The 25294-nt window shown below is 44.3% G+C and overlaps 1 protein-coding gene across 4 annotated transcripts in view; it reads left to right on the forward strand.

The window, feature by feature from the left end:
• Window positions 1-25134, forward strand: part of LOC147639310 (serrate RNA effector molecule-like) — a 27254-nt gene extending 2120 nt beyond the window's left edge. The window contains exons 2-14 of one of the 4 annotated variants that reach the window (XR_015264597.1): window positions 569-648; window positions 890-950; window positions 1042-1116; window positions 1198-1272; window positions 21809-21856; window positions 21985-22053; window positions 22642-23433; window positions 23525-23567; window positions 23660-24030; window positions 24190-24441; window positions 24564-24697; window positions 24813-24886; window positions 24994-25134. Coding sequence is in view for 1 of the 4 variants with exons in the window: in XM_086789871.1 (XP_086645997.1) it covers window positions 569-648; window positions 890-950; window positions 1042-1116; window positions 1198-1272; window positions 21809-21856; window positions 21985-22053; window positions 22642-23433; window positions 23525-23567; window positions 23660-24030; window positions 24190-24441; window positions 24564-24624 (1927 nt within the window). In the remaining 3 variants the exon portion in view is untranslated. Of the gene's footprint in view, window positions 1-568; window positions 649-889; window positions 951-1041; window positions 1117-1197; window positions 1273-21808; window positions 21857-21984; window positions 22054-22641; window positions 23434-23524; window positions 23568-23659; window positions 24031-24189; window positions 24442-24563 lie in introns of all 4 variants that reach the window. The other 3 variants (XR_015264594.1, XR_015264595.1, XM_086789871.1) reach the window with 3 other exon arrangements.
• Window positions 25135-25294: the final 160 nt, after the last annotated feature.

The following is a 25294-nucleotide window of genomic DNA, read 5'->3' on the forward strand; positions in this document are numbered from 1 at the left end:
TATCGAGATGACTCTTTGTTCAAGGCTTTTGCAATGAGTTTTAAGACGGGAGGGGGCAATGAATTCTTTTAGACTTTACCTCTTTGTTTGGAAACCCCTCAAAGCTCTGTTGAACAGTGGTTATGTTTGCAATGAGTGGAAAATAGGGAGTGGTTTTTGCCGAGGTACTTCCAACATATGAGAAGGCTAGGGGTTTGGGATACTGCATTTGAGTGTACTTGGTCAACGCATCTAGCACAATATGTTGTTCCTCTTTCTGTACTTGTGCTCTTCATGGAGGTGAGTGCAAGCAAATGCAGAGACCTTGAAATTTAAGGTAGTTCCTGTCTGAATTACATGCCTCCTCTCAAATTTTAAGTAAGAGCATGCAATTTAACACTAGAGATAGCCTTGTCGCTGATTATTTTTGACGGATATAGTGGGAATACATGCTTGGTTTTATAACAGCTAGTGATTTGAGCTATATCTATTCGTTCTGGTCATTCATTGTGCTTATTCATGTGTTAAAAGAGCACATAGTGTTAAGCTTGACAGGCTTGATGATGATGCCATCGGTTTCTTATTACAGGATGGGAACTGGTGGTGGCCGAAGCAACAGTTATAGTGGGGACGAAAGGAGCTACGGAAGACATCCTGGGCTTCGTCCAGGTAGCCCTTTCTTGTCTTGTAGTAAAGCAGATGGCATGGAAAGGAAGCCTTATATTCATTGTATTTTCACAAGATGGTTTTTTTCCAAATCCTAGATATATGATTATTTGGATTCTTCAGCTACTGAGCACTCCCTTTGCTTTTATGCTATGAACAAGCTAAAAATACGGTATGAGCACTTTTTGTTTGATGTATGCAATATGGGGTTCAGCTGACAATGGTTCCTTTCAACATTGGCCAGAATCTGGGCGTGGAGGGTTTGGTGATGGATCTTTTTCTTCTTTTGATACTGCACCTCGTAGGTATGTGGATGCTTTTTTTGGTTTATGAATATGGTTGTTTTCGAAACATGGATAGTTCTGTTAAGGATTTTCTGGGTAATTTTGTCTGCAGAGAAGGATTAATGACATACAAGCAGTTCATTTCTGAGTTGGAGGATGACATCTCCCCTACTGAGGCTGAACGCAGGTATTTAATATATGTGTGTGAAGCTAAGCCATATTTTTGTGAACTTGTTCTGAGTAGTGGGTAGTTTCTGTTTGTGGTCAGGTACGCAGAATACAAAAGTGAGTTCATTTCTACTCAGAAGAAGACGTTTTTTGAGCAGAACAAGCTTGAGGACTGGTAAATAACCGCAACTGCTTTTAATTCTGACTCATTTTACTATGACTAGAAGTTATTTTGGTATAATATGACAGTGAACTGATTATAGAATTTGATTGTTAAGGTGATAATTGGAGGAGCCTGCAAGCCTTTTTTAATAAAAAAGCCACTGTTCGCAGGACTTGAACCCTCACCACTGATTAGAACATTAGAACCGAGATCTGGCATATCTACCCTTGAGGAAGGTCCATAGAGTGCAGTAAGACAAGTTAGAGTCTGTCTGGGTGTGACCTATTAGGTCAGGAAGGTGAAGGGGGCTGTGGACAGCCCTAGCAGGTGCCCAGAAGTGCCCCGATAAGGCACCCGTGGATGGGACACTTTTACAGCACAACATTAAAAGCTTTTGGAATGTTTTATGACATGTTGAAAAGGGTTGGCTGACCTGGATGGCAGTGAACTGATTATAGAATTTGACTATTAAGGTGATAATTGGAGGAGCCTGCAAGCTTTTTTTAATAAAACAGCTACCGTTCGCAGGACTTGAACCCTCACCACTGATTAGAACATTAGAACCTATATCTGGCATATCTACCCTCGAGGAAGGTCCATAGAGTGAAGTAAGACAAGTTAGAGTCTGTCTGGGTATGACCTGTCACCTATTAGGTTAGGGGAAGTGGGAAGGTGAAGGGGGCTGTGGACAGCGCTAGCAGGTGCACAGAAGTGCCCCCATAAGGCACCTGTGGATGGGAAACTTTTACAGCACAACATTAAAAGCTTTTGGAATGTTTTATGACATGCTGAAAAGGGTTGGCTGACCTGAATCTGACTTGGCATGTCTTTTCTATAAAAAGGGTGGTTGGGTCCTCATATTCCCCATCTCATCATCGTGCAAGAGCAACAGGGTTAGGGCAAGCCACAGGACACTTTGATTGAAGGTGCACACACGAGAGGAGAGATTTAGATTCAGGCTGCAGCCAAAGGGCAGCAGAGATGGTCAGTGCAAGCATCTAGCAGTCTACGTACGCATCCCGAGAGGGTGGCCAGATTCAGCAGCTCTTTGGGCAGCCTGTGTGGAGTCCAGTAGCGTGTTTGCGAAAGGGAAACTACAGATCTCAGTCCAAGTCCAGAAGTAGGCAGACTCAGCATAGTCACAGGGGACGTAGGGGATGGGAGCTTGGGACGTGGGGACGCGGCAGCAACGGGGACGGACGGGAACGGACGGACGGACGTCCCCTTGGAGGCGTCCCTCACAAGGGACGGGGGACGGGGACGGTTACTGGCCGGGGATGTTGTGGGGGATGGCAGAGAGCCGTTGCGCTCTGCAATGGTCCGTTTTCTGGCCGTTTTTCGACTGTTTAAGGACGCCATCTCCTCTTGGGCCTTGGCACTTACCTTGGCCTTTAAGGCTTGGCCCTTGCCTCTCTCTCTTGCCTATCTATATAAGAACAAGCACACGCTCACACTTCCTCACACAAGTCTTTGGCACTTTGCTCATTGCTCAAGCTTCAAGCGGCAAGCCACACTCTAGTGACGTCTCTGGTATCTACTCTCTCTAGTCTCTCTCCCTCAAGCCTCTTCCAACTTCCAAGCCTCTCACACAAGGCTCAACCACTTAGTCTCTAGAGTCTAGAGTCTACTCTCGTAGCTCTACTATCTAGTCTCTCTCCCTCAATGGCTCAATCCTACAGTGGTCACTTCTAGCTATGAAGCTGAATACAAGGCAGCCTTTACAGCTACTGTGGAATGTGTTTGGCTACGACGCCTTTTAGTCGATCTTGGTGCTGGACAGCAGTCCCCTACCACCATTTACACTGACAGTTAGAGTGCTTTGGTAGTTGCACGAAACCCAGAATTTCATGCCTGCACAAAGCATATTGAGGTTCACTATCATTATATCAGGGAAAGGCTCCATGCAGGAGAGATTGACTTGGCTTATGTGTCTACACATGCCAATATAGCAGATGGATTTACAAAGCCTCTTTCGAGGGAAAAGTTTGAAGCTTTCCGCAAAGCTTTGAGCTTACAGCCTGTACCAGGGTAGTCTGCTACACCCTGTCTCCGTTCACACCATTCACTTGAGAGGGGTTTGTTGGTCATGGCCACTCCCGCCTAGTTCAGGTGTGAACACAGCTTACTCACGGGCACTTTTTCCCTGTGGCTGGACACAGGTTTTTTCCCGTGTGAACACACTTATGTGTGCTCTAGGCTATACCTTGTACTCATAGTACTTTTGTACTCATCATTATCATAAGAGTACTTTCCAGCAACTAGCTCTCTCTCACGTGTGTGGTTCAAGCTCTGTGTGTGTGTGTGGTGGTGGTGGTGTATAGGCAAGCTTTCCTCATCCCCAACATCAACACCTTCACTCTTTGATCGGTGTATTTTGTTAATATGACCCAAAAGCTTACCATTTTAGTGTAAATTTGTGCTCATTTTGATATACTTCCAAAGTAGAATAAGTGTAGAGTAGAAAAACTTTAAAAAAAAAAGTATTTTTTGAGTGCCGTTCCCTCCCCCGTCCCCGTTCCCTACTTATGGCCGTCCCCCGTCCCGTCCACGTTACCGTCCCCTGTCCCGTCCACGTTACCGTCCCCCGTCCCTTGTGACTATGAGACTCAGCCTTGATTGTACTCATTGCAGTTAATGTAGCAACAATGCAAATACACCATCCATGGTGGGGTCCTTCAGTGGGTTATTGGGACCCTATTTTGTGTACTATGGAGTATCTTCTCTCTCTCTCTCTCTCTCTCTCTCTCTCTCTCTCATCTGTGGACTAACAAGAAGAGACGTTTGAGCTTCTACATGTAACATTGGTATTAGAGTTTCAATTGTGAAGTTGTGTATGAGTCGGCAAGAAGAGACGAGAGCCGTGACTTAGGAGGAAGCGTTCTTATCTATGGATATGACACCACAGAGCCTGGTTGCTGAGATGAATCCTTTTGTATGGTCGGTGTGTAGCAAACGATGATGGTTTTGACGTAGTGTAAGGGATTCTCAAGATGAAAATCAAGTTTCTCGTGACGGAATCCTCCCAAGATCTCATAAACATGAGAGACAAGGTAGAAGTCCAATTTAGGTTTGGATGCTCAAGCTCCACCACCCAAATTGTAGATCCCCATCGAGGGATCACCCTTGAGCGTAGGGCTAAGGTTGCCGTCCATCAAAGATCCATGCTTGTCAACCGTGGTGTCCCATACCACCATGGTTTGTAGCTTGCCTAGGTAAGGCCCTTGGAAAGCTATTTGCATCGAATATGGGACACTGTACACATCCACGAGTGGATCAAACCCTTGGTCTAGGTATAGACCAATCTTGTCGTTAAGGCAATACCACAAATAATAGATCCACTCATCCCATTATATAGTAATCCTCCATAAAAGCATAAAATTGCCTCTTTTGGGATTATTAACTTACAGGTGTTTAAAACCTTAGGGTACTATAAATAGTATGCTTGTTCAATCTTTTGGGCCCTCCAACTCAAGATTAGATCAACTAACCCTATGGTTAGCATTAAATACGTTATATACTTCTCTTCACACATTTCCACTTTTGGAAATAGATATGCAAAGACTTTGCCAAACTCGCAGTTGACTCCATTACAGCATGTTATCGGGTTGATTAAAAAGAAAACATTATCCCCTAATTTCCTTGAGTCCATACTCATGGAAAACTATATCAACTTGAATTCACTGAGACAATTCTAGTTAAGAGCAACATAGTACTTATAAGATACATGCACGTAATATACGTAACACACTTCCCTAATTGGAAGATTAAAAGTCTATGGACTCCGGAATGTCCCTTGAGGAATGCATCGGTGGGTACCCTTTCCAAGTCAACACTCAGCGCACAAACTATATTTTCTCGAAAGATCAAGTCTAATCGAGTAAGCAACTTACGTCAATCGGTATCCAATCGTTGAGTTTGGGTCTTATTCAAAATGTTGCATGCATCAAGGCCCAATTTGAACCGAATAATTGTATCTAACTATCATCCACAATCACTCAAAGAAACTAATTATCACTAGTGAAAGAGAAATATATCACCCTACCAATCTTGAATCTAATCACATGCAACGAGAGTATCAAGTTCTTTCCTGTATAAAATCTACCTACCCTAAACAATTATCCGCAATGGGACAAGATATCCCAAGTTGAAAATTAGGTACATTTGGAAACCCTACATGCAATAGAACCTAGCATCCCATACCACCACGATATGCCCCATATAGTATTTTTCCTTTAGATTTACCATTAGGAGGTGAAATGGCCTATCCCCCCTCATGACCCGATCGTGACGCAACCCACTTTAATCCTAGATAACATGTTCTAACCTCCCGGGTGAGAACACATTGATCTCGCTCGCCAATATTCTAAGTTTGGTGGTCTAGAAATCATAAGAAGAGCATCATATTGATTCCTATAAAGGAACAATGAATCCCAACCGCGATTGTCCCATTTGGGAAAGAGATCTATTCTATAGTAAACTTAGGAACACATTCTAACTACAACATAGTGCATCCCATGGAGACTAAGTTTTGCATTCAAATAACAAGTGATCATCAAGTTAAGAGAAAAAAAGGAAATCACATTCAAGATTGCCAATAATAAAAACCTTGGAAAAAAAAATATGCACTATAGTAACGAGAATGTGTGAAATCTTCTCCATGATGTTAGCACATTCATCCCCAGATTCTACTCTTTTATGGTGCCCATTTGGTTCCTTTTGCATGGCCCTTGCTTGTGGGCTGGCCACCCCTTTTTCTAGTATTTCTCTAGGATTTTTCCCAGCTTTTCTGGCATTTTCCAATCGGCTTGTTTTGCAGCTCCAGTCGGCCAGCTTACCTCCACTATAAATAGTGAGTGCTGGCCTCTCATTGTTCATTCAGTCTTGTACATATTTTGCTCCCTCACTTATGAGACTTGTAGTGTCTCTTGCTTGGGACTGTTTTGCTTCAGTATATTCAGCATAGTTTTCTCCATCTCTCTCTCTCTTGCACTCTCTGTTGAGCACATTCTAGTGCCACTCTGCTTCAGCTCTGTGCACTCTTTCATGGTATCATCGCTCCCGGTTTAGCAACCTCTTTGCTGCCCCAGATTCAGCCCTGTTTTCAGCACCTTCTCCTCTGCGTTTTCTCTCAGATCTGCAGCCCAGATTTGCTGTGTAAGTGCACCTGTGAGGGGTGTACACATGTAGGTGCAAATGAATGGAGAGCACACGCACGAACGTGTGCAAGTTTGGAAGGCTTTTGCAGATTGCCTTTCCATCTTTATCTACTTTCATCTCGAAGATGAAAGATCTCCGGGATGAGCGTGCTGTTTGTGGCAAGGACATCTCCACAGAGGACATGGCTATTCGGATGCTCTCCAAACTTCCAGAGAGGTTTTATGCATACTTTCAGTCTCTTGTTTCTTCTCCCCGTCCTGTTCCAGTTACTTGGGAGGAAGTTCTCCCCTCCGTTATGTAGATTGAGTCTTGCTTTGAGGAGTCTAGTGGCCTTGATGGAGCTTTGGCAGCACGAGATAAAGGGAAGAATCAACAAAAGAAAGGAAAAGGGGGTTTTGATAAGAACTCCAAGGATTCCGACAAGGATAAAGACAACAAATCTTCAAAGAATAAGGACATTGAATGTCATTATTGTGGCAAGAAGGGTCACAAGTCACCTCAATGTCACAAGAAGAAGCGTGATGAAGCAGCAAAGAACTCTTCCTCAACGGCGGTGTCTCAACCGAAGAAGGATGATGGCATTCTTCTCTTAGCAGGTACTCGGCGCATACTTGCTCTTGTGTGTTCTCAGTCACGGTCTTGGATTGTTGATAGCGTTGTTGCTGCTTATATGAGACCCCATCGAGATTGGTTCGAGGACTTCATTGCCAGATCAGGCGAGATCACTTTGGGTGATTCTTCTCTTGTCCCAGTGCATGGACATGGCACTATCCCCATTTTCTGTTCTGACGAGGACAAGAGGTACTTCTCTGACGTTCTGTATATTCTAGATTTGGCTCTTAACCTTTTGTCAGTGAGTGCTCTTACAGCTCAGGGTGCGGAGGTGATCTTTTCTGGTTATGAGATTACCATTCGTGATAAGGCGATTGGTAGCATCTTGGCTCAGGGAGTCCAAGATAGTGGTCTCTACAAGTTGACCGCTCTGCTTTCGTCTCTACAAGTTGACCGCTCTGCTTTCGTCTGATGCTTCTTCTGCTCTTTGGCATGCTCGGTTTGGCCATGTGAGCTATCAGCTTCTGTAGCGAGCTTCGAAGGATGGGTTGGTTGAGGGATTACCGACCATCAAGGCTCCGTCTTCTGCGTGTTCCTCTTGTTTACAGGGGAAGCAACACCGAGCCGCCTTTCCGAAGGAGGCGACACAGAGATCTTTGACATCACTTGCTCTCATTCATGCAGACTGTCACAAACCCCTATATTCTAGGGACATGTGGATGCGTGTCAGGCCTAGAAACATGCGGATGCATGTATGTATTATACTTGGGCATGTGTATGGATCATATGAGTGGATGCATATGAGTCCAAGGACATGGCAGGACATTTGTGGACTTTCGGGCGGTGCCCATGTGGATTCCGGCCATGCACACATGGTGTGTTATGATGGCAGGCGGAATATTTTCAAGTACAAGAATGATGATAGGTGGTTCTCCAAGTTTACATGTGCATAATGCATAAATGATGCATGCCATAACTTTATTTTACTTTGTGTGACATTGTCTTGCTGCCTGGACAATGCTTGTTATTTTGGCTTGTGAAGTCCGAGGGACCGGGGACGCCCGGGCACCTTGTGGACACGTGTGTGCACTCCTGTTTGGGCCTAAAACTATGGGCTTATGGGTTTTGCAGGTGGTAAGTGCGTCCACACTCAATTTACAGCTTATTTCATTTACTACTAAAGTTTATTGGTTTGCAGGTCCACACTCATTTAATGAGAAGTGGCTGGACAACTTATAATGCGTTCGCATTTGGTTGGACCAAAATTAATGAAGTCCGGACAACTTATGGCCATTTCCCATTTGGTTGGACCTAAACTTATACAAACAGGACAAATGGAGCACTATGGGCTGGACACCTACCTGGACACCTTATGGGGACACTTGTCAGCCTGTATGTGTACCCACCAAGCCCCTTAGGTGGCACTGGAGAAAGGCGCCTCCTTCAAGAGGCCTTTTGGGCTGTTTTATTCATTACTTAACACATTGGAGAGCTGGTTGGAGCTTTGGGAGTTGCTACAGGGCTGGTTGCTTGCTTCCCGGACTCACACAAGCTTGGATAATGATCCCCACACTCTTCTAAAGGGCTGGTTGGTAAATTTCAGACCTGTAATTTCTGGTTATTGCGAGTTTTGGGCTGGTTACAGGTGTCCAAAGTCAACTTGGACAGTACAGGACAGCTCTAGGGACCTCCACAGGGCTGTAGGACCCCTTACAGGTGGATTTCTCGCGATAGAAAGTTGCTGTTTTGGACTGGTTATTGCACAAAACAGGCCGGACAGCAATGGAATATGTGAGCATGGATGTGTCTCAAGGATTCCTGGTATAACAGGTACTTAGGGCAAGCATTGGGGACACTTGCTCGCGAAGAACACAGGTTTCTGGATCAGTTTCTCGCGTGGAAACAGGGCCTAAAGATCCATTTACATCCTGTGCAGGGCGGAGTACCTGTGAGGATTGTGGTACTCTTGTGCAGGGCGGATGTACCTGTGAAGAGGCTTGTGCAGGGCGGATGTACCTGTGTGTAGGGCGGATGTACCTACAGATTCTCTTGTTTGAAATGTATTCATTCATGATGTATTTGGAAGAATCAGGTGCAAGGCTGGTGGTGAATCCCCAGGCACCCGTAATCTTGTACTTTGCAGACTCTTTTGGTAATATAACCTAAAGGGGGGGGTCAGCCTATCATCGGCCCCTTTATGTGGTGTACTGTCATTTTCAGCTTTGTGGTTGTAATGCCCAAGTGTTAAGTGCTCAGAATCTTGTTCACATTTATACGATTCCAATACACGCGTCCGCCTCCCGTCACATTGGTATCAAAGCTCAGTTTTTTCCCTCATTGGAAAACGGTCTGAGGCTTGGAATCATAAGTGGTGACCTGATTTGAGTGTCATGGACAGCCACATTTCTGACAGTGTGGAGAACACACAGGACCGTGAATTTCATGGTACAAAGGATGCAGGAGATGCTGCAGGCAATGATGTCTATGGAGATGCAGGTACTCATGACACTATGCATTCTGATTTGGAATCTTTGAGGCGTCAAGTGCGACGCTATAGGGCTGAAACCGAAGAGCTTAGGTCATTGAAAAATGACCCGGACGTACAAAGGGTGTTGGCTGCGAAGGCAAAGGCTTCAGTCCATGAAGTCACTTTTGAAGCAATTGCAAAGGAAATGGATGTTGAGAAACCCCGAGAGCTTGCACTTGCATACCTAATGGTTAAGGGTGATGTATACACTGAAGCAGATGGTAGTTTGGCTTTCAAGAAGCCACCCCTCATGGCTGCCCGTGGTGATGCACATGATGCACAACAAGCAGAAAGAGCACAGCAAGTGCCAAATGCTGAAAGGACAAGAGTCCCTGGTGCTAGGCTTGATGCAGGTCAAGAGAAGAGTAAGGATGAGGGATCCTCTACTCATTTCCGCTTTGCTCCAAGTAGACATATCCGTTCTCGTGTTGAGCTTTCAACTCATTTGGAGAGTGTGGCTCAAGAGAGAACGAAGAGGGATCGTGAATCTTCATCGCGGCATCATCATCATGCAGATGAACAGGATGTACATAGGGATGCTTATAGAAGGAAGAAGCCTCGAGAGTTCAAGTCCGGTGACAAGGATGTAAAGTTTGAAAACTTTCAGGGACGGATGGACTCTACCAAAGCACTTGCTTTCATTAGACAGTTTGAGATAGCTTTTTGCAATGAAGACTTTTCGGAAAAGTCTATGCTCAGGCATGTGGGAATGCATCTCAAGGATACGGCAAGTGATTGGTGGCTTGCAAAAATACTTGATGGAAGTGCTGCCCCAACTTGGTCTTCTTTCAAAATTCAGTTTTATGATCAATTCCTACCACCAAACTTTGCAAAGGATGTACGCAAGGAGTGGGATTGGCTGTCCCAAGATGAGGGAGAGTCCGTTGCTTCATACATAGCAAAGTTTTGGAAAGTCCTTCTCAAGGTTACTCCCTTCATGAAGATTGGAGAGGACGAGAAGAAGAGAAAGTTTGAATCGGGGCTCCATCACATCATTCAACAAAGCTTGGGAGTGTACCCAAATAAGACCATACAAGAGCTTATACACTCAGCCATGATTGCGGAGAACTTGCACATAAAAGCACCCACAAATAAGCCATTTGCAGGTCAAAACAAGAGCAAATTCAGGGATGGTTATGACCAGAAAAAGGGTGGACAGCCACCTAAGAATGCTCCCAAAGATGGCCGAGATGCAAAGGATGACTCCGAAAAGAAGCCGGGGGGTAAACGCCACAATTTTGGGCTCTCAAAACAGCAATTGGAAGAGTACAGGAAGGCTGGAAAATGCTTTAAGTGTGGCAGTAAAGATCATATATATCCTAAATGCCCACAGAATCCTAAGAATGCTGAGCCTAATGTGCAAAAGCCTCTTGTGAATGTTGTACCCGATGTGCAGGGTAATACAGGGCATGAGCCCAAGAGTAGAGTCATATGCAAGGCTTGGGGCAAATTGAAGGATCAGCCCGCTTTGTTTCTTTTTGATGATGCTTCCACAGATAACTTTATATCCGTACAGATGGCTGCTGCCATAGGTCTCAATGTGGAAGACATGGGAATGCAAATGAATGCAGATGCCGCCTTTGAGGGCAAACAGGTTGATGTAGCTCCGGTCATTGGTAAGCTCCGTGTACAAATACAGGACTACCTCGACTATGAGAGCTTTCTAGTGGCTCCTCTTACAGGTTGTGATGTTTTGTTGGGGATGCCCTGGCATCACCGTTTAGAGCCTGTTAAGGCTTACAAAGAGAAGAAAATCAGCTTTGTACATAGAGGCGGTGAGCACTCTATAGATGCTGGTACTACTGGAAGTACCATATCTCTAGTAAGCCATGTACAAATTAATAAGGCAATAAAGAAATCAGCTTGTTCTTACTTGGTTTTTGTACGTGATACCATTGAACATTCTAGTGTTGATGTTAGTACATTAAATCAAGACAAGCTTAACTTTTTGAATGAGTTCAAAGATTGTTTTGCGAATGCTTTACCAGCAAGGTTGCCACCAGAGAGGCCGGAAGATCATTGCATAGATCTAATTCCCGGTAGCTCTCCACCTAATAGGCCACCATACAGGGTGAGTGCTAGTCAACAAGAAGAGATTATGGCACAGGTGAATGAACTTTTGGAAAAGGGTTTGATTCGGCCTAGTTCCTCGCCATATTGCTCGCCGGTACTTCTTGTTCAAAAGAAGGATGGTACTTACAGGATGTGTGTTGATTACCGTGCCCTCAATAAGATAACCATTAAGAATCGGTTTTCCATTCCGCGCATTGATGACATCTTGGACAAGCTTGAAGGTTCGGCATGTTTCAGCCGAATAGACCTCAAGAGTGGGTATCATCAAGTGAGAGTCGCACCTCAAGATGTACACAAGACTGCATTCAGGACAGCCTTTGGTCTTTATGAGTTTTTGGTGGTGCCTTTTGGCCTTACAAATGCACCCGCTACCTTCAACAGGATGATGGACAGGGTGTTCAGAAAACATAGAAAGTTCACAGGTATATTCTTTGATGTCATTATTGTATTCTCAAAGAATGAAGCCCAACATCATGAGCACCTGGCTATTGTGTTCAAAGAGCTTAAGGAAAATCAGCTCTACATAAATGCAAAAAAGAGTGAATTCTTTCTCCCAGAGATTCACTATCTTGGTCACATTGTATCAAAGGATGGTGTGCGCATGGATCCCGCAAAGATACAAGCCATGCAAGAATGGCCAGAGCTGAAATCAGTCCATGAAGTGAGGAGCTTCCTTGGTTTATGTGCTTACTACAGGAGGTTCGTCAAGCATTTTGCTTTCATTGCCGCTCCGTTACATGACTTAACGAAGAAGAAAGCAATCTTTAAATGGACACAAGAAGAGAGAGATGCCTTTCAAAAGTTGAAGAGTGCAATCATCTCGGGACCGGTACTCATTATTCCGGATTTGCACAAACCTTTTGTGGTAGAATGTGATGCATGTGGGGACTGCATAGGGGTTGTTTTGAACCAAGAAGGACATGCCATTGCCTATGAGAGCAGACGCTTGCAACATGCAGAGCTTCACTTACAGGTTTATGAGAAGGAGTTGTTGGCTGTAATTCATGCCCTTACTATTTGGAAACACTATCTTTTAGGGGCTGATTTTATGGTCAAAACTGATCATCAAAGTTTGAGATACTTTTTGACTCAAAGTAAGCTCTCAGAGAAGCATATGAGATGGGCAAATTTCCTCTCAATGTTTCATTTTCAGATTTTACACACTCCAGGAAAAAAGAATGTGGTGGCGGATGCCTTATCTAGACGACCACAGGTTCATGCTATTACAGTTGCATACCATGAGGACTTATCGGATATGCGTAATACTTATCATCTGGATGAGGATTTTGCACATGTATGGGCTGATTTGCAAGAGGGTATTGCTGTCCCATCTTATGTCATAAGAGATGGATATCTCATGATGCAAAATCGTATGTGTGTGGTAAAGAACCTTCGCCATAAGGTTATGGATGAGTGTCATGCTCCTCCATATGTAGGTCATAGAGGCATTTTGGCCACAGCACAAGCTTTGGAGAGGTATTTCTTTTGGCCACATATTCGCAAGGATATTGAAGCATATGTACGTGAATGTATGGTGTGTCAAAAGGTCAAGTTTGATCGACATAAAGCACCTGGATTGCTTCAGCCTTTGCCTATACCAAATGAACCATGGGAAAGCATTGCTATGGATTTCATTATGGATTTGCCAAGGACGCCACAGGGAAATGATGCTATTTGGACCATTATTGACAGGTTTAGCAAGCAGGCACATTTCATTCCCGTGCGCAAGACAATAAAGCCAGATCATATGGCTAGGATGTTTTTGGCACAGATATTTAAACACCATGGCATGCCTAAATCTATTGTGGGGGATAGAGATCCTAGAACCACAAGCTTATTTTGGCGCGCATTGTTTGACAATATGGGTACAAAGCTGAACTTCTCATCAGCTTACCATCCACAGACAGATGGGCAAAGTGAAATAGCAAATTCAGCCGTCCTCGACTTGCTGAAATCTTATGTATCTGACCGCAAATCGGATTGGGAGAAGTATTTACCACTTGTGGAGTTTGCCTACAACAATACGGTACATACTTCTACGGGCAAGGCGCCCTTTGAGATTATCTATGGCAAGGTGGTACTACCACCCATCCTTCGTACAAAGGATGAGATTTTTGCAGCAGATGAGTATGTCAGAGACTTGGATACTGCATTTGCACAGGTATGGACAGCCATAGAGAGGTCTCAAACCAAGATTAAAAAGGCAGCTGATAAGCATAGAAGGGATGTACAATTCAAACAAGGTGATTGGGTCTTGCTGAAATTTGAAAAGGCACGCCTTCGGAAGAGGCCAGGGAAAGAGGGAAAGTACCCTAAACTTTCCAACAGGTATTATGGACCTTTTCAGATCTTGGAGAAGATCAATGATGTTGCATTTCGGCTTGTACTCCCAGATCATTGGAACATGCATAATGCTTTTCATGTGAGCCTATTGAGGCCTTATGTGGGACCGACACCGTTTGAGCCGGTTTTGGAAGACCCACCCGAGGTGGATGAGCTGGAAGAGATTCTTCAACCTGAACAGATTGTTTTTCACAAGGAACGAAAGCTTGCGGGAGTTAAACTTGTTCGTAGGTACCTTGTGAAGTTCAAGAATTATTCAGCTTTGGATGCGAAATGGATGGATGAGGCCTACTTCGAGGATTACCCAGATCTTTTGAAGGCCTATCTGGAGGCTTTTCAGTTGCGGTCAACTGATTAGAAGCCGGGGGGATGTCACAAACCCCTATATTCTAGGGACATGTGGATGCGTGTCAGGCCTAGAAACATGCGGATGCATGTATGTATTATACCTGGGCATGTGTATGGATCATATGAGTGGATGCATATGAGTCCAAGGACATGGCAGGACATTTGTGGACTTTCGGGCGGTGCTCGTGTGGATTCCGGCCATGCACACATGGTGTGTTATGATGACAGGCGGAATATTTTCAAGTACAAGAATGATGATAGGTGGTTCTCCAAGTTTACATGTGCACAATGCATAAATGATGCATGCCATAACTTTATTTTACTTTGTGTGACATTGTCTTGCTGCCTGGACAATGCTTGTTATTTTGGCTTGTGAAGTCCGAGGGACCGGGGACGCCCGGGCACCTTGTGGACACGTGTGTGCACTCCTGTTTGGGCCTAAAACTGTGGGCTTATGGGTTTTGCAGGTGGTAAGTGCGTCCACACTCAATTTACAGCTTATTTCATTTACTACTAAAGTTTATTGGTTTGCAGGTCCACACTCATTAATAAGTGGCCGGACAACTTATAATGCGTTCGCATTTGGTTGGACCAAAATTAATGAAGTCCGGACAACTTATGGCCATTTCCCATTTGGTTGGACCTAAACCTATACAAACAGGACAAATGGAGCACTATGGGCTGGACACCTACCTGGACACCTTATGGGGACACTTGTCAGCCTGTATGTGTACCCACCAAGCCCCTTAGGTGGCATTGGAGAAAGGCGCCTCCTTCAAGAGGCCTTTTGGGCTGTTTTATTCATTACCTAACACATTGGAGAGCTGGTTGGAGCTTTGGGAGTTGCTACAGGGCTGGTTGCTTGCTTCCCGGACTCACACAAGCTTGGATAATGATCCCCACACTCTTCTAAAGGGCTGGTTGGTAAATTTCAGACCTGTAATTTCTGGTTATTGCGAGTTTTGGGCTGGTTACAGGTGTCCAAAGTCAACTTGGACAGTACAGGACAGCTCTAGGGACCTCCACAGGGCTGTAGGACCCCTTACAGGTGGATTTCTCGCGATAGAAAGTTGCTGTTTCGGACTGGTTATTGCACAAAACAGGCCGGACAGCAATGGAATATGTGAGCATGGATGTGTCTCAAGGATTCCTGGTATAACAGGTACTTAGGGCAAGCATTGGGGACACTTGCTCGCGAAGAACACAGGTTTCTGGATCAGTTTCTCGGGTGGAAACAGGGCCTAAAGATCCATTTACATCCTGTGCAGGGCGGAGTACCTGTGAGGATTGTGGTACTCTTGTGCAGGGCGGATGTACCTGTGAAGAGGCTTGTGCAGGGCGGATGTACCTGTGTGTAGGGCGGATGTACCTACAGATTCTCTTGTTTGAAATGTATTCATTCATGATGTATTTGGAAGAATCAGGTGCAGGCTGGTGGTGAATCCCCAGGCACCTGTAATCTTGTACTTTGCAGACTCTTTTGGTAATATAACCTAAGGGGGGGGGGTCAGCCTATCATCGGCCCCTTTATGTGGTGTACTGTCATTTTCAGCTTTGTGGTTGTAATGCTCAAGTGTTAAGTGCTCAGAATCTTGTTCACATTTATACGATTCCAATACACGCGTCCGCCTCCCGTCACACAGACTTATGTGGTCCTTTGAGTACTGCGTCTTTGAGTAAGGCGTTGTAAATGCTCGTGATGGTGGATGATCTTACCAGATATACTTGGGTTTTCTTTCTGAAGACCAAGGATGAGACTTTTCAGCACTTCTGTGATTGGAGAGCTGAGGTGGAAAAAGAGACCGATCACTCGGTCAAGGCTCTCAGGACCGATGGAGGGGGTGAGTTCACATCCCAGGAGTTTAAGCAATATTGCAAGACACATGGCATTCGGAGACAGCTTACTACATCATATACTCCATCACAGAATGGAGTTGCAGAGAGGAAGAATAGGACCATTATGGAGATGGCCCGTGCTATGCTTGAGCATTTTTCACTACCTCGACATTTCTGGGCTGAGGCGGCTTCCATTGCTGTCTACATTTAGAACAGGTCTCCTACTGTTGCTCTTCTCGATAAAACTCCATATGAGGCTTTCCATGGTGAGAAGCCCTCCGTTGTTCATTTCCGGATATTTGGGTGTACAGCGTATGTTTATGTGCCTAAGGAGCATCGCTCCAAGTTGGACTCGAAGTCTCAGTGCATGACTTTTCTCGGATACAGCACTATGTCCAAGGCATATCGTCTTTATGATCCTCAGGCCAGTAAAGTTGTTGTGAGCCGTGACGTGGTGTTCGACAAGACTCCTACATCTTCGGAGGGGGGTGGTGAGCTTCTTCTTCCTTCACCTCCGTCTCCGTCTCCGTCTCCACCTCCTTCTCCTTCTCCTCCTGCTCCCGCTGCTTCTGTTACACCTCCAGCTGAGGATACTCAGTGAGATGATGATGACCCTGCTCCTTCTCCGGTGAGTTCGAGCAGATCTGTACCTGGTTGGTATTATCAGACAGTTCTTGATTCTGGGTTACGTGAGCTTCCTTCTGCTCCTCCGCCTGGTTCTCTTCGGCGTTATTCCAGAGTTACAGGGAAACAAATTCATGAGGGCAACATGTTTGTTAATTATGCTCTTATGTCTACTATCATTAATGGTCCTTCTGATCCAACTTCTGTAGACGAGGCTCTTTCACCATGAGCCTTGACGTCGTGTTATGCAGGCAGAGTTGGATGCTATTAAACGGAATGGCACTTGGATTTTGGTGCCTCGGCTATTGCAACGTAAGGTGATTAGTGTGTGTTGGATCTTCAAATCAAAGTTCCGAGTTGATGGCAGATTGGACAAGCACAAGGCCAGGTTGGTTGCCAAGGGTTACGCTCAGCGCCCTGGAGTCGACTTCGATGAGATCTTCGCTACGACGTCCCGGATGATTACCATGCGCACCGTTCTTGCACTTGTAGGACATCATAGATGGCCCGTTTTCCATATGGATGTCAAGTCAGCTTTCATGAATGGAGAGCTTACACAGGAGGTTTATATTGATCAGCGGCCAGGATTTGTTGTTCCGGGCAAACAGGATCATGTGTACCGGTTGAAGAAGGTTTTATATGGTCTAAAGCAGGCTCCGCGGGCTTGGTACCAACGGATTGATGAGTTCTTTTAGAAGCTCGGCCTACACCGTTCTCACGCAGATTCGAACCTTTAGATCCTCCTTGAGAGGGGGTTGATTGTTATCATTGTGGTCTATGTTGATGACCTCATTTTTACAGGTTCTTATTCTGTGCGGATCCGTTCTGTTATGGATGCTTTGGAGACAGAGTTTGAGATGACGGATCTTGGTCTCTTGCATTATTTTCTTGGCTTTGAGATTCGGCAGACCTCGAAGGGCATTTTCTTCTCTCAGTAGAAGTACACTCGGGAGATTCTCGACAAATTTCAGATGACTGGGTGCAAACCAGTATCTTCTCCTATGGATATTGGTGAGAAGCTTTCTTCACTTGATGCTTCTCCAGGGACTGATCAGGGACAATATTGGGTTCTCGTCGGTTGTTTGGTATGGTTGAATTGGACATATGCTTTGCAGTCAGTTTATTGAGTTCCTTCTCATCCAAACCCCGTCAGCAGCATTGGTGGTGTGCTCTCAGAGTTCTTCAGTACTTGCGTGGCACTCTGGATTTTGGCATCTTTTATGGCCAAGGACGCACTCTTGTTGGATGGTCTGACTCAGATTGGGTTGGAGATCCAGATACACGGCGTTTGACCACTGGTTGTGTTTTTTCACTTGGGTCTGGAGCCATTTCTTGGAGCAGTAAAAAGCAGCCTACTATGGTGCTTTCCTCCACCGAGGCGGAGTACCGTGTAGTTTGTTATGCTACATGTGAGGCGATCTGGTTGTGGAGATTATTGGAGGAGCTCGGCTGTCCTCCTACCGGATCTACTCTTCTTTGGTGTGACAATCAGAGTTGCATCGCCATTGCCAAGAACCCTGCGTTTCATGCTCGTACGAAACACATTGAGATTCAGTATCACTATGTTTGTGAACGGGTTCTTGCTGGAGATTTACGTTTGGAGTATTGTCCTTCCGCGGAGAATGCTGTAGATTTGTTCACCAAGCCAGTTTCTTAGGCTTCCTTGGCTCCTGATCTTCGGATTCTCGGAGTTTGTTCAACATCTAGTGCTGAGAGGGCGTGTTAGCACATTCATCCCCAGATTCTGCTCTTTTATGGTGCCCATTTGGTCCCTTTTGCATGGCCCTTGCTTGTGGGTTGGCCACCCCTTTTTCTAGTATTTTTCTGGGATTTTTCCCAGCTTTTCTGGCATTTTCCAATCGGCCTGTTTTGTAGCTCCAGTCGGCCAGCTTACCTCTACTATAAATAGTGAGTGCTGGCCTCTCATTGTTCATTTAGTCTTGTACATATTTTACTCCCTCACTTATGAGACTTGTAGTGTCTCTTGCTTGGGACTGTTTTGCTTCAGTATATTCAGCATAGTTTTCTCCATCTCTCTCTCTCTCTCTCTCTTGCACTCTCTGCTCAGCACATTCTAGTGCCACTTTGCTTCCGCTCTGTGCACTCTTTCACATGATCCATCGACAAACATAAATAAGATCATGGGCCAAAAGATGAACTAGGTTACAATAACAAAAAACCTAAGCAACATCAATGATTAAGATTAATGAAAGCTACAACTATGTAAGCAGTCTCTGTCACATTCATGGTTGTGCTATTGGGAGTCGGTCATCATCAGACCTTTTCGAGGACAAGACTTTTGAAGATGATACTTTTCGTTACAATTGAAGCACTTGCCCTCACGAATGTCCTTCAGTTTCTTTTGAGCGGCTTCGATGGATTGGTCATCGGGTTTTGGATGGTCTTGTAAAGAGAAGAGAAAACTTACATTTATACTTGTTACGTAATTGATGCTAACCACATGGTTAGCATACCTAGTACGGGGGCTAGGGGGCTTGGAGATTAGGAAAGCAAGTTGATTAGAAGGGTCAAGCTTTATAATTCCCACGGCTAACCTAGTAGTGCTCTTGAAGACATTCTGATTGGAACCGGCTATCGTATCATGACACAACCATACTCCCGCCTAAAGGACATCGACTTTGAGGTTAGCCCACCACATCAATCTGTCCTATATGATATTCCCTCTTATTTCCTCCTATAATCTTTGGGCTACCATAAGTATAGAACACTCGTCTATGGAAAGCTTGTGATCTTGAGGTTGCCGTAAGTGTAGAACTCTCATCCACGACAATCCTTCCCCAACTAAAACTGTGTTTGTAGCAACTCATTGGCCCAAATCATACCTACATAAGGTTGGCCAGATCTTACCACATGTAAACCCTATGAACTCGAGTTCAAACTCGAGAAGATAATCTCAAGGAATGCTTCCTTTACCCAGAGTAGCTCTATTTCTCATGGAACAAAGGTAGCCTCTCTCATCTCGGAATCTGAGATGGAACAAAGGTATCCTTAATTTGAGATGAAACAAAGGTGCATCCAAAATGTTCCCCAAGGAAAACTCGCTACCATTACAACATGCAAGGATTGCACAACAAATGCCATCTGACATTTGCTATGATCCTTGGCTAGAGTACATATGTGAGCCAAAGGCATCTGGAAAATCACGTGTAGGTCATACCATCAACTACTGTGCCACGCAGCTCGTTTCCTCAAATTCAATAGGAGGGCTGCCCATTCCCGTCTTTGTGTGATGTCAAGTTCTTAAGTGTGCTTGGGGTTTGAGTGGAGGGTTTGTTGCCTTTAATTTAAGCTCGAGCCTTCTACCCTTCATTTTTGGAGTCATCCATACAATGCTTATTTTGTTGCAATGCCAAAGTTTGACAAGGAGAGAATGTTGCTAGCGAATTGTCACCTCTCTAGTGACACACGTGTGATGGCAAGATTGATTGAGGACCAACACTGTGGATGGTGTAGGCTTATACTAGTGGGACCATTTTGTGGTTGATTCAAAACATCGGCCATAGTATTAGTGAGACTCTACGAGGGTTGTGATAGATTTTACATTCGGTGCTCCAGCTTGCCAACAAGGTCACATAGTTGGCCTTTAGTTGGGATAAAATACAATCATGGGAATACAATCCTAGAACTCTGCACCTAAGCCACAAAGTTTAGGTGATATAGTGTAGACCTCAAGGTCCACCCTAGTGTAGGCTTCTAGAGCTTCTAGGTCCCATCATGCAAACACCACCCCCACATTGACCCCAAACCAAAAGGATAAGTAAGGCGTGATAAGGGGCTTATCTAAAGATGAGTTGCAAAAGGATTGGCAAGAGAATCAAATTTTTTTTTTTTAACAATCAAGTTTGCCCAAGTTACAATGACCCAACCCTTATATCCAACTAAGTGTGTGCACAGAATAACCCAATAACTCTGTCCACACTGAGCTACTCATTGGGTGCCTGGACATTATTACAACGATCTTGCACAATATCCCTCACAAACAGATGAATCCTGCCACTTACTTGACCGTCGAGGTGGCCAATGGGTACAAGCACGTCCACGTCACACTCGGGAGAGAGTGCACGTGATAGCTAAGGAAGAGGGGGGTTCAGTACAGGAAGGTACTCATTGGGTGCCTGGACATTATTACAACGATCTTGCACAATATCCCTCACAAACAGATGAATCCCGCCACGTACTTGACCTTCGAGGTGGCCAATGGGTAGAAGCACGACCATGTCACATGGGAGAGAGTGCACGTGATAGCTAAGGAGGAGGGGGGTTCAGTACAGGAAGGTGACTTAGGTGTCCTCGTCATCTTTTAGGCCACCTAGTTGTAGTCTTGTTTGACGGTCGAAGTATATAGGATGCCGTTTCTGAACATGTTGCCCATCAAACCTGCCTAGATTTGACTCCCAAAGACGACAATTGCCGGTTTTGGCGCAGATATGAGTCTTCAGATTACATCAGTGGCATGAGTTTCTAATTGGTATTCTGTGCGGAAATCATGCATGATTTCATACTCACACCATTGATTGGTGCAGACGTGATTTTTTGGGCGTCAAGTTCCAACTTAAATTGAGTTGTGTATCATTGAGAGCGGTCATCGTTTAAGGTGAACCTGGTTGCTCTGAGAATCCCATCTATGAAAATGACAAGGGCAGTCAAAGAAAGTGGTTGGTTTACTTTGTTTTGTTCTCCATCACGGCTGTCTGTTAGTTTTGACAGCATCATTTTCAATGTTTAGGTCGTCTAACCCCTGGTTCATACTGAACTTAGCTCAGTTTGGGTCAAAAACCTCTGTTGCTCACCAATAGCAGGGGATACTGAGAGCCACAAGGTTCCTTAAGGGATTTAGTAGATGTAAATGCCAAGATGATACGAGTTTCTCAAGACCTATTTTGTGTAAACATGGACTTTATGTCTGTCCTTGTTAATTTGCACTTTCCTGTCTATTGATTTTGAATTTGAGCTAGGTCGCCCATCAAAGAAATTGGGAGGGCATGCATTTGTCCTCCACCACAAGTTTGTACATATGGGTTTTTCACTAGGTTCTGGTTATATAACCTATGGTTAAATATGTTTCAGGTTACGAGACAAGTATGATCCGTCACGTTTAGAAGCCGTTATTCAGAGGTATTCTTTCTTTCTAGGAGATAAACATACATAAACTACTCATTGATAAGTGTGCACTTGCTTTTCCTATACGCGTTAGTTAATTTTTTATGCGCCATTACATACCTACATGGATGGGCATTGTGCAGGAGAAATGAAACATGTAGAGCAGCTTCAAAAGCGTTCATACTGGAGTTGGAATCTGGTTCTCTTGACACGTAAGTTCCAAGCATTTTTCGCGCACACACACACACACACACACACACACATGTATATATGTATAAATATATATATATATATATATATATATATATATATATATATATATATATGTATAATAATAATATATTATTATTATTATTATATACATACATATATATATATATATGTGTGTGTGTGTGTGTATAATAATAATAATATATTATTATTATTATATACATACATACATACATATATATATATATATGTGTGTGTGTGTGTGTGTGTGTGTGTGTCTCTATATATATGTATGTATGTATGTATGTATGTATATATATATAATATTATTTCACACACACACACACACGCACATATAATATCATTATTATATACATATTATATATTACTATATATATAGTAATATATAATATATAACACATGCACGTATATATATATATATATATATATATATATATAGAGAGAGAGAGAGAGAGAGAGAGAGAGAGAACTCTTGTTGCCTCAAAGGGGTTCAACAACAGCTTGTTTGTTCTGGATTACACGGTAGGTTTGTTTGGAATCCCACTGCCAAATCTTTGGTTGTTTTACAGGAGCCCTAGTTTTGTAGGACAGGATATGCGAGAAGGGCAAGAAGTCTCTGATGAAGAGGCAGATGACAGGAGGAGAAGGAATGGGCGTGGTTTTGCTAAAGAGCAGGAGTCTGATGCAGCTCCCAAAGCACCTGCTATTTCTTGTGAACCAAGGAGGATAGAAAAGGATATTGAACAGGCACGTGCTCTTATCAGGAAGCTAGATGGTGAGAAAGGCATTGAAAGAAATATACTCGTGACTTCAGATTTGGACAAATCTGAAGGGGAGAGAACTCTGGGCGGTGGCAGTATGATGAACCCTATTGTGATCGTCAGAGGTGCCAATCAAGTGAAGGGTTACGAAGGGGTGGAGCTTTTGGATGTTGTAATTACTTATTTATGGCGCATTCATTATGTTGACTACTATGGCTCAAGAGAATACAAGGAACAGGCCAAGGTTTTGCGTCATGTTAGAGCAGAAGGCAAAGTGAATGAAGAGCCTGCACATTCTGCCGAATGGGAGAAGAAGCTTGACACAACTTGGCAAGGGAGACTGCAGAGGCAGGATCCTTTGGAGCTCATGTTGGCCAAAGAGAAGATGGAATCTGCCACGACACAAGCTCTTGAACCCCTCATAAGGAAGATAAAAGATGAGAAGTATGGATGGAAGTATGGTTGTGGAGCAAAGAACTGCACAAAGCTTTTTCATGGGCCTGAATTCGTACAAAAGCATTTGAAATTGAAGCATCCTGAACTTGTCACAGACTTAGCTGTGAAAGTTTACGACGAGCTCTATTTTGAAAACTACATGAGGTACTTGATCACAACCACTAACGTTGTATGGTGCTGTAATTGTTTTTGGCCTTTTCATGTTCATAACAGTTCTACCTCCTAATGTTTACAGTGACCCTGAGGCTCCTGGATCCACGCCGGTAATGGCATCACAGGTATGGAGTAAAAACATTTTTTACTTTGTTCTCATGGAACTGCAAACACTTCGTAAATGATATCACTGACTTAACCAACTGTCATGTTTCAGAAAGATAGGTCGCGCAGGCCTCCCAGACCTGGCTTGCCTGATGAGCCTGGGCGGTTGAGTGCTGGTTTGCCTTTGCCAGTCCCAGGTCGTGGAGGATCACGGGATACAGACAGGGGGGGTCGAGGAGGTGTTAGAGAGAATGACAAACTTGACAAGGCACGTGATGATGAGCGGTTGGATAGGGACAATGAACAGTCACCTTCACATGATTATCAAACAGGTGGGCCTTTTGATTCTGCTGGGCCATTTGAGGGAGGGAGAGGCGATACAGCAGTGTTTGACCCTTTTGGTGGACCTGGGATGCGAGGGCCTCCACCCTTTGGTGCAGACATGGGCATGCCTCCTGTATTGATGCCTGTTCCAGGTGCTGGGTGAGTGCTCAGTTTACAGGCATGAGGAAACAGAATTTGCATTTATTAAATGTGTGAGCTGGTTATAAAAAGATGTTTAGTTGACCAGCCTTGTTAGAACCATTGGTGGTGGTTTGCTGAGCTTGCTCTCACAAGCAACTTGGTGCAACTTGGTTGCAGACCACTTGGACCTTTTGTGCCAGCTCCTCCAGAGGTTGCTATACGTTTGTGGAGAGAGCAAGGTGGTGCAGGGCCTTTCCATCCAGGAGTGTATGATGGTCCATTTGATGGTGAAGGAAGTAATTCTCGTGGCAACAGGAAGCGGTCTGGTCCATCAGGAGGTGGTAGGATGGGGGCTGGCTTAATTGACACGCCACCCATGATACTTCCTATGCCGAATATGCGCCACGACTCCCGTCGTGCTCTTCGGAGGTAGGTGCCCTGCAGTTTTTTATTTTCGAATGCATGCAAAGTGGCAGAATATGTTTTTCTTGACACCTGAGAAATTTTGTTAGAGGTGGACTGTAATTGTTAATTCTGAATCTTATGTGCAGTTATCGTGATCTTGATGCACCGGAAGACGAAGTCACAGTAATTGACTATAGGAGCTTATGAAAGGCACCTTGCTGTGCCTCTTTTTTACAATAGAAGCTGTGGATTGAAAAGATGGTGCATGTATTTTGTCCAGGTCAGCACGGAGGCTGCAGAGAGGATTGATATGGTTTGATGCTCTTAAATTATCAGTGAAAGCTCTGCAACATTTTAAAAGCTTTTTATTTACCCTCAAATTTGCACTTGTGTAGTTTATGATTGGGAGTTAAGAGTTCAATTCTTGCTCTGCTCTATGCTGCAATAACTCGCATGAATTGCTGGTCAGGTATACAGTTGAAGCTTTGCTTCAATTCAACGTGTAGATGGTGGGATTAAGCACTGAAGTAACATTGTAGTTTTGATGGTGAAATCTGTAGATGCTTTCCCTTGCAGATGATTTTACACTTGCCTAATTAGAGAGTCTTCTCAAGGCAGGAGAATTTTGAATTCACGACATGTGCCATGAATGTGAAAAGAAGGCAAGGAAGGCTTAATGGCTGGAATCGTTGTAAAAGTATAATTGTGCTTTAGATCTCTCATATGTGTACTGCTGTAGTGCTATGCTATCACTTATGCTGTCCCGAGGCTCTTTGTTGAAAATGGGCAGTCAAGTCTTGTGTTCCTCAATAGGCAGTCACAGAACATAAAATTACTATACACGGCATCAGTCACAAGGTAGTGTTGTTAGACACAC

This window comes from Cibotium barometz, chromosome 4, assembly GCF_041138505.1.
Source record: "Cibotium barometz isolate CiBa-2024 chromosome 4, ASM4113850v1, whole genome shotgun sequence".
NCBI classification, from domain to species: domain Eukaryota; kingdom Viridiplantae; phylum Streptophyta; class Polypodiopsida; order Cyatheales; family Cibotiaceae; genus Cibotium; species Cibotium barometz.